This window comes from Merops nubicus, unplaced genomic scaffold, assembly GCF_000691845.1.
Source record: "Merops nubicus isolate BGI_N331 unplaced genomic scaffold, ASM69184v1 scaffold51640, whole genome shotgun sequence".
NCBI classification, from domain to species: domain Eukaryota; kingdom Metazoa; phylum Chordata; class Aves; order Coraciiformes; family Meropidae; genus Merops; species Merops nubicus.
Window position 1 is genome coordinate 1 of NW_008585872.1, and position 10338 is coordinate 10338.

At 40.1% G+C, this 10338-nt stretch overlaps 1 protein-coding gene across 1 annotated transcript; it reads left to right on the forward strand.

Annotated features, from left to right (window-relative positions):
* Positions 1–1417: 1417 nt before the first annotated feature.
* On the forward strand, positions 1418–2434 carry GPR160 (G protein-coupled receptor 160). Its single transcript, XM_008948452.1, has one exon. The coding sequence runs from the start codon at positions 1418–1420 to the stop codon at positions 2432–2434; it is 1017 nt and encodes a 338-aa protein (XP_008946700.1).
* Positions 2435–10338: the final 7904 nt, after the last annotated feature.

A 10338-nucleotide genomic window follows, 5' to 3' on the forward strand; every position in this document is an offset into this window, starting at 1 on the left:
TGCAGGCGGGAGGGTACCCGCGGAGCAGACCCGAGTTCCCGCCCTGCCCCGGTCTTCGCTCCTTGGAATTCCGGAAGGTCTTAACCTGGGTACGGGTGACTTTGCATTGTAATAACACATTATGATCGCTTACATAGTATGAGCCTGGTTTGCTCCTCTTTTCTGCTGCACAAGTGCAGCGTCCAGTAGCTGGAAGGTACAGGAGGGCTATTTCAAGTTGTACTGGGAAATACGTAAGGGCACGTATTAGTGCAAAATGTATTAGGTTTCAGGGGATGCAATGTACCTGTCCAGGTGAAGAGTGAAGCGGCAGGCCCTGGTAGGCTCCTCAAATCTCCAGCTGTACTGCCAAGTACCTCTGCTTGTTATTATTCTGCTTTTCAGGAGACACTAGCTCAAATGTTCACTAATTCTGGCAAGCTAGCAATAAGATGTAGGTGTCTATTTAAAAACAAACAAATCACTGTTAACAGAGCTCCTAAGAGTCAATTCCTTCTCACAGCTGCCTTGTCTTCTCAGCTTTTCTCTGCTATTGCTGAGAATGCTGACACCCGCCTGCTTCTTTAGGAAAGAGAGAAGGAAGCACGCACAACTTTGTCTGCTGTGTCTTGCTGACATACACGAAGGCATCCTGTGTTCATTTTCCTCAGGAATTAACACAGGGAAAAGAGTTACATAAGGAACTTGTGGAAGTCCAAGGGGAAATCCAGCTGTTCTGGGGTGTCTGTTGTTGTAGTACTTTAATTGCTAAAAGATGAACAAAAAAGCCTGATGAACTAATCAAGCATGTGTGGTTTTGGGTTGCCTCAGAGTTCCAGGATTTTAGCACCAAAAAAGGAAGAGCTTTTCCTGCTTTCAGGATATTTCTGCAGTCTCAATTCCATGTAAGAGTCTATGAGCATAATGAACTGTGAGTATCCTGTAGCATCTCCTGTGTCTTGTACAACTTCTGTCTTATATGGTTGTCTAATTTATTCTGAATATGTGGGAGTTCTAAAACATCCAACCCTCTGTCCAGATGGACAGAAAGAGCCACGTGCTTTCCAAATGAAAGGAACAAAGTCAACCTTTTTTCCTAAACCTTGCCTTAGGACAGCAGCCAGAAAAGTAACGTAGGTCTGTGTTGACCTTTTAATTCTCGAGAATGTAATTTGAAGCTCTTGTAAATCTTCAAATGCTTGTAATGTAATTTAGGCACTTCTTGACAATGTAATTATGTGTTACTGAAGCTATTTACTCTTAACGAAGGAGTCTGGAAAATTCAGATGTAAATTTCGTAGTTGCTATCATAGAGAATTAATTGGTAGAGGTACCTGGAAATAAATTCTTAGAAAATTTTTTTTTTTTTCCCCTCTCTTTTCAGCTGTGAAGCACAGTGCCCTGTGATACTTATTTTGCTGGTTCTTTTTGTTGGAGGATGGCTGCTGTACTCTGTGAGAATTGTTCTGGCCAGTACCATACCACGCAGGTCAACCAGCCTCTTGAGTTCAGCAGCATGTTGCTTCTCATCATGTTTGGGAAAGTGCTCCTTGATTTCTTCATGTTGCAAGTGAAGCAAAAAGATGCGAAAGCTAGTTTCATGGGATACTTTTGTGTGTCACTGGCACTCCTGGATTTCACACTGCTGCTGAGTATATCCTTCATTTTCTATTTTGAGGACTTTGCACTCTGGGGTGTGCGATTTACAAAGTACCACATCTGCCTGTTCACTCAGATAATTTCTCTTACCTATGGTACCTTGCATTACCCAGTGTATCTTGTGGCCAGCATGGATTACTTCATGACTATAGCCCAAGCCTCTCGATCTCCTAGAAGAGCTCACATATTACTTTATGTATTTGCCGTGGGTTTTATATGGATTTCAGTTTTTTTTTATATTCTGAAAGCTCCCACAACTTACGAAGAACTAGAAATTCAGAACCGTTTTTCTTCTTATCAGTGTCCCCTCTATGCCAGCTTGCAGAACTACTCAGTCTCCTGTGCCATGGTGCTTCTCATAGGCGTGGCTCTCCTGGCATGTTGGAAGGAAGTTATAACCATGCTGCTGTCCATCAGAGTGATTTCCTTCGCCAGTCAGCCCGTTCTGATGTTCTCTTATATGTCTAACAACAGCACTTGCTTTAAGCGGCAGCTTCTGCCCCGACTCCTCATCTGTTTTCTTGGCACTTGGGCGCCTTTTGTTCTTCTTCAGATCATCATTTTGTTTCTGGGTGCTCAGATTCCAGCCTACATAGAGATGAACGTCCCTTGGCTGTACTTCATCAACAGCTTTCTCATCGCCGTCGCATACTGGTGTTGCTGTCATGATGTTGAATTGACAGAGGAGATGTGGTCTACAGACCCATTTGTCAGCTGGAAATTCTGCTTTATGCCATTTAACAATGAAACCCCAGAGCCAGCTGATAAGCCAGGCACAGTAATTGTTATCTGTTAATAAGCTGCTGACCAAAAAGACTGCAAATAAGTGCCGGGCGACAGAAGCGGGTGTGCTGACGTTCTGTGATCGTGTCCTTACAGATAATACAAGGAAACCTCTCCAGAGTTACTGCGCATAGAGGAAGGTCCAGCACCCACCCCTGTGACAATGAATATTTCATGAGAGGGTGGGACACAGCACACTCCACGCCAGGCTCCTGTGGGCAGCAAGCAATGGCTACTCCAGAGAATTTAACTTGAAAGTATGGTTTTAAAAGACCACTACTTAAAACAACCAACCAACCAACAAAAACCCACCCTAAAGACTACAAACCAAGATCTCAGTTAAACCTTATGTTTAGGACCAGAGTTTTACACTTGCTTTAAATGGAATGAGCTCAGGTTTTATAGAATGAAATGCAATAAATTCTTCTTCAGAGCTGGAGCCCTTTTACCAGTTATGTGCACTGCTAAAGGCTCAAACAACTTCTCTTGGTTTTGTGAAGTGTATTTTCTTGTATTTTCCTTTTTCTCAGTTTAAGTTAAAGGTTGTTGTCTGTTTAATTAGAAACAAATTGGTTTAGTTCATGTAAAGCTGTATCTCCTACAGAAATACAAAATGTGTTTATATTGTACAAATACAGTGCAAGATGTGCAGTTTCCACTACTACAGGTGGTGGTGATGGTTCATTCTTTGCTACTGCTCCTCTGATGTATATATGTATACAATAAAAAAATAATTTAGCCAGAGCAATAAGTAACAAGGTTAGCTGCTATACGTAAATACATGCTCAAGGTTAAAGAATGGCTTAAATTAAGATATAATTTATTTTGAAGCCAACATTAAATTCAATTACTTAAATTTTAAAGTAAAGTGGTATTGCTTCAGTAGGGGAAGAACTAGTCAGGCTTCTAGCAAAAGTACTCTCTTAAACTTGAAGTTCTTAACAGTTTGATGAAGATCTTGATTTAATTTTGTAGAATAGAAAGAACTGGTACACAACCAAAGCAGCCAAATGGAAGTAACATTTATTTCTGAAGCACTGAACTCACAATACAATGTTGTATTGAAATAGAAACTTTATGTGAGTAAATGATGCTGTTGATTGGTTAATCATTCACCCACAGGGAACGCTGATCTCACACAAGAATACTCGTTAAGAAAAATCTGCAGATAACAAAAGGTGCAATTACAAGCAAGTTTAAGCAGCATAGTATAAGGTGCTTTGTTTCAGCATTTGTATGAGGAATTTACCCATTAACAGACAGATTAAAGAAATTTCACTTCTACTGAAAACACCAAATGAGAGAATCTAAAATTCATTCACATGCTAGTTGGCAACAGGACAGTGCTTTTTTAAAAAAAAAAAAAAAAAGATTCACAAAGTGACGATCGTATTTTTTTACATAGATCACTGTGTGCTCAGATCACTGTGTGCTCTTCAACTGTAAAATTTCATTTTTGGGTTATCATTTACATTATTATATATCAATTATAGACAGATTTAATTGCAGAATTTAATGCTGCATGAGCTAAAATTTCATGTAAAAGAATATTCTGGTATATCACTTGGTAAGAATAGACAGTCACATCTCAGTCATATATTACTCTTACATTTCTGCAATATATCAAAGTCCAATTATCACTCTGATTTATTACTTCACTCCACATAGTGCTTCACCCACAGTGTGTGCTAAATTTCTTTGAGCTTTTCAGTGATGTTATCAAAAGGACACAAGCCTTTTTAAGCTGCAGAAAATGGTTTTGGGGAAAACCTGTTAAAAAAGCCATCAAAAGGACAGCAAATGATCACAAACTGAATTTTAGAAGTAGTGCAATAAGAGGAGGCAATGCTTCACGACACAGTCTGAAGTGTTTGGCACAACAAATTATTTCATTCCTTATGCTGGAAAGCGTATTTGGAGGAAACTCTGCTTCCATTTTAGAAGTAGGAAAGCACATACAACATTAACTTGAAAAACAGCCTTAAGCAATCACTCCCTGCTCTCTCAAATTGGAATCGCTGCTATTTAGTGCTTGAGATGCTGTAGGATAAACTCCGTCCAAACGCATATATTTTTTTGACATATTATTTCTTCAGGTTTTATATAAACTGGACACCCACTGAAATAGAGTTGACAAAATTGTTACAAAACCTAATTCTACTTAAAAACCTGCAAATATCTCAAATATAGCAATGCACCAGGCATTTCAGAAGATCGTGAAATAACTACACCCTACAGATGTGGCAGGCAAGGGAAAATTCCTAGTTTAAAACTCATTTAACACCACATGAAGGCAAAGTTATTATCAAGAAAGTACATTTGAGATGCTTCTGCTCTGTGTGGTTAGTCTCACCCTTCTGATTCATTAGCATATAGAGAACTGGAACAGCAAGAAGAAGTTGGGTAAGGCTGCTGACATACTTTATCAGTGTGGTTCAGCTTCTCAACCCGTAATTAAAGTTTACACAACCCCCTCTCTCCCTGCGTGGCAGAATTCCCGTAGTTGCTGCAGTGCTTTTAAAGCCTTTTTTTTTTTTTTTTACAGGCAAGCCGCAACATGCAGCCAAAGCAAATACTGACACACTGATGTGACATCGCTGTGTTACTATCCAATTTGTTCTCTGTGCTCTCTGGGGAACAGTGCCAGAGAGCATCAACCTTCAGGCTGTTGCTGCACCCACTGAGTAGGTAACAGTGGCACTACAGGTCTCCACACAGCACCTGACTGTGGCATCTGGCTTGCTCAGTAAGTTTAAAATACATTAATAGTAGCTTTCTTTGTAAGCCCACTTTTATCCCTGGCTTTTTACAGAGGGAGATGCCAGTTGTGAAGTGAGCTTTATCCTGTTACCTTCCTAATGACAAAGTTTTTCCTTCTTCTCTGGTGCTTCTGGGAAGTCCCAATGCTGAACTGTGAGTGCAACCATAGAACCATAAGCCACTGCTTGGCAGAGCACAGTTACAGTGTCACTGCCAGACAGACAGCGAGAGCAGAGGAGCTGTCCTGGGAAGGTGGCAATATCAGAGGCAACAACTTTCAGGCAATTGCTACTCCAGCTCCTCTGCACACTACACTTGTGCTGTGACAGCAACTAACAGCCTTATACCATGCAAATACTTCACAGTCTTTAACTCTTATAGGATTATTTGATATTAATGGTTGCATCGGCTCAAGTGTTAACCCTTTATGATATATTCGGTACTTTCCTCATATAAAGAAACCCTTAAAAATCAACATTGATTTTAATGAGACATTATATGTGTTTCTAGCAGTAATTGGCACTCATGAATAAAACTCTTCCTTCTCTCCTGATCAGTACTGGTTTGCCAAACCTAACACCAAGACTACTTTAAAAAGGAAGCTAGGGGTGCAGAACACCTCGTTGTTCTTTCAAACATCAGCTTTGCAAAAAGCTGCCCAAGGATGGCAACATCTGGCTGCCAATACACTGGTCAGAGGCAGCAGAGGACAACACAAGTCTTCCCACAGGCTGACCAGACCACACACAGCAGATATGCCTCGTGAATCAATTATATTTGTGCTTCTAGCCCAATCCCATCACCAGCAAGGACACCCTGATTGAGTACCTAGGAGCGACACTGAAAGCCTTCCACCAAGCCTACATAACAACACAGTGCTTTTTATGCACAACTACAATGCTCCTTAAGCATTATGTATTGCGCTTAAATTATGTTTACGATTGCTGTTCTATGAAAGTACAATTGTGTTCAACTTATAGTTCTTCCTGGATGGAAAAAAACCCCTTTAGGTCTCTTTTTTCTAGCTCCTTACTGCACACAGTAATTTTGGATGATTCAGCAGGCAGCTAATACATGCTGGAAGTTTAACATTTTTTAACTTGAAATCTGTTTCTAACACTGACTCCCAGAACTGTGCTTTGGAGAAGTTAGATTAACAGTCACACAAGCTAAACCATAAGCTTACTACACAGCCTCAATTGCAAGCGTATTCACATCTTTGAATTCCGCTTTTAACTTCCACTTGGCTGTAAGAGGTGAGTGAATCATAGGCACAGCCTCCAAGTGCACCAGCAGGCGTGTTCCACAAACCCACACGGCAGCTTCAGACAGGGACCTTCAATAAAAGGGAAGTGCCAACCACGAGACCAGGGGCCGAGCAGGACGCAAGGTGCTCCAGCCAACACTGCTGACACCCAACAGGGCAAAAAGCACGTTTAGAAATCTGTGTGGAGAAGGAAATGGCACAGGAGAGAGCTCCTCCCAGTTGTGGAGATGGCAGAACCAAATCAGCCCGATTCAGATGGATTTGAGTAACTGCTAACTGGTTTTGTGGCAGCCTAGGTCCTGGGCTTGGAACCCACACGAGGGACAACTTTCTGAGAAAGCAGACACAGTATCTACACAGCAGGCACTTGTCTGTACCATAATTATCATCTCAGTTAAATGTCACTATTTGCAAAGCCATCCAGTGGATGTAACAACATAGAACCAATAGGGTTTAAATAAATTCTTATGAGAAAAGGCAAATTCCTTTAAAATGAAGTTAATTTAGGCTTAGCTTAAATAACCTAAGCACCGAGTTGAAATTTTTCTCTTCACAATATTTCCTGTCTGAAACTACAGCTCACTGTACAAGAGTGCCTTAAAAATTAATTCACTGTGAGCAATTTTTACCACCTTATATTGAAATTACACATTTATAGCTCTGTTCATACCTGTTCCCCTCAGCATTCAACAGAAACACAGTATTAAACCCAAAATACTTTAAAATGTTAGTTCTTCTCCATCTCTAATAAACTAATTTGGGTGAAAGTTAAAGTAGTATCCTAGACTGATTCTTTTGCAGAGTCATTATCTGCAGTCTAGGACAACGGATGAGTACAAGTCTGGTTAAGGACATCTATACACATGTAAATATTTGCTAACAGCATGTCTCTATGTAATACTGGTAAGAAAATAGCCCTGAAAGCTTTTATACACTTGCTTAATTCTTATATGAATAGTGCCAAAACAATGAGAAGAACTACTCATGTTATAAATTATTTGGATGTCTAATTTGCAAAAAGAGGACTCAACACAGCTGTCACTGAATTCTTTGATCACTTAAAAGCTATACATTGATCAACATCTAAGAAATTTCTTAAGCTACTGAGCTGTGAGTTTCTGCATTGATATTGTGACATCAAAACGAGGACAGCCATCTGGAATAGGCACCTGTGTAACCTAGGGTGCCAGGCACTGACACCCTGCACCCCGCAAAGTCTTGCTACATAAGCTCCCATTCCAGCTATCAGTAAGAAATGCTTCTATAGCTGAACATTCCCTTCCAGCTGAGATCTAGATCAAGCAGTGATGCAAAAGCTACCGTAAGCACGCCCATACACTTGCTCTTATCCCATTGCTTTCCCCTTGCTGCCACATCTGTCCTTATGACGGACTCCAAAAAGGCTCATCAGAGGTGGGACTGAGGCCAAGAATAAGTTAGTGAAAAAGACCAAACCAATTTCACAGGAAAAAGATGAGGAAATGGCTGCTTGTAGGACATAAACCTTCTATTTGAGATATCTAATTAACATAAATCTCACAAAGATTTTACCCTCTATCAAGAACGTAATTTCTAGAAAAATATATGGATTGAGTAAAGAATGGATTTACAAAGCAATCTGTTTAAAAACCCTTCAAACATTCCCTGGTGATCCAAGACAACTGGCAGTTTAACTGGACAAGGTGGTTATTTTGTATTCTCTATATAAGGCAAGGTGATAAAGCCTTAGGAATGTGCCAAATGCGAGGCAACACTAGTTGGCCAGGAGAAGTCAGCAGCTCATTGGCAATGCTTGGTTTTGAACAAGGAGCAGCTCAGAGCTCACAGAGCAATTCAGTCTGGAGGTGGCCAAGCTTCCCTGCTGGAATTCTGCTTCTGCTGCAGAGCAGGACTGCCGAGTTTTGACCATTCTGACCATCTGGGTGCCCAAATTCAAAACCCCAAATTAACTCTGAGCCTGAGACAAATGTAATAGTTAAGAGTAGGGCAGGATGGAGACAAGTGGAGAAAAAGGAAGGGAAAACGTCATGCAAAGCCTTATCAGCCTTTTAAGCTAAGATCCTACAACATCCTGTATTCCTTTCTACAGGAACTGAAATACTGCAGGGATTGCCGTGAGCAGCAGCAGCCTGAATACAGAAAGCAAAAACTACAAGAGATAAAGCTAAAGGATTTCTTGTAGACACATCCAAGTGGGAGCAAGTGATCAAACCCAGTCAGTTAAAATCTGCAATGCTTCCTCTTTTGCAAGAGCATCTAGCTTAAATGGACGGGAATGCCACAGGAAAGGGTGGTATAAGGCTGGAGAAACCTCACTGATCTGAACAGAAAGAAGCAACTGGTATGCAAAGTGGTTCTGGAGGAATATTACTCTAAGTATTATATTGCTTTTCAGAGAAAATTCAAAAGCTTTGGAAGTTTTCCAGCCAACTTTCACACACAGGTGTGATGTTTTCTAAACTGATTGTACTGATCCAGCTATACTGGCAAACACTCCAGTCCTGCCAACATGCAGGTCTGTCAGTGCAGGTCAGTACAGCTGCATCTGCTTTTAAGTTCCTGCTTAATACCAAAATCGGTGAAGGAGAAAACACTTTCAATATGCATACAGCCCACATTATTTGATGCATTTATGAATATTTAAAACATAACTCGCTATCTGTGGCTCTCCCTGACCCACAAAAAAACCTGCAGTGTACCAGAAGCAGCAGAACAGACATGCATTAAGGAGGTCTACCCTGAGCTCCTGGCATCACTCAGTGAGCATGTACAAGGTTCCTACACAAATACTATCTCTAGAAGGTCTCCTGAAAGCTGTCTAATAAAGCAAAATTAAACCAGCCATGAAATTCTCATGCATGTAACAACACCGATTAACTGCAGGTCTCAGTAAGACCCTTAAGCCCACAGTTTCCAATATGCCTTAAGCCACTATCAAATCACAGTTGCATACACCTACTCTTTACATTGCCAAAGAATGGTACAATCAGAAGACAGATTAAAAATAAGCCAGTGAAATTTTCGTATAAAAATAATAAAACTTTAAGACAAAAGCCAAAGGATAAATATCTAAGGTATCTTTAGTCTTCAATTAGCTCATCAAAACAGAACGTATCCTTTAGTAAAGAACATATGTTACAAATATGCTACACAGTGTATCTTACAGAAATTCTACAATGGGAACCTCCTGTCTCCATCCTTTGAGTCTCTCTCCAAGGAACATTGCCAAACATTGAACCTCAGCTAAGAAGTTTATTTTTACAACAGTGACTGAAGACAGAAAAAAACAAATCAGGAAGTGCTTAGCAACTTCTCTCCAAAATAAACCCAGACATCAATGAGCTCTCTTAAGCCTTTGGTGCCATTTGGAGAAGGGTTTTCACCACATACTAGCATATAACAGCAATGGGTTGTTCTAACTTAGAGCTTCAGTGGTTAATAAAAATACTAATAACGTCTGCTATCAACGTAAGCACGAAAAGTTGTAATTAAAAACAATGATTCTCATGTTATCTCTGGAAAATAATGGTAGAAAGTTTCTTTTCGTAGAAAAAAAAGCAATAGTCTAAAGGAAAATAAAGCACAGATTTTTCTGCAATCCAAATTTACTCTAAGTTCATCAGTTAAATACTATACATATTAATCTACCTGTCACAGACCTTTCTTTCAGCCAGTGTATGTGCATTGACTCCTTCTGATCTAGGTCAGCAGTTCTCAAAATTTAGATCATTTTCTCTTCTCCTCAGGAATACTTCACAGTCCTTCTGAATACCTCCCTATGCAATCACGTATTACGCATTAATTTGCATTAAATACAAAATACATTATTTGCAGACACATACACAGTTAATTCAAATATACACGATGACTCTAGCGGCACACGTGTCCTT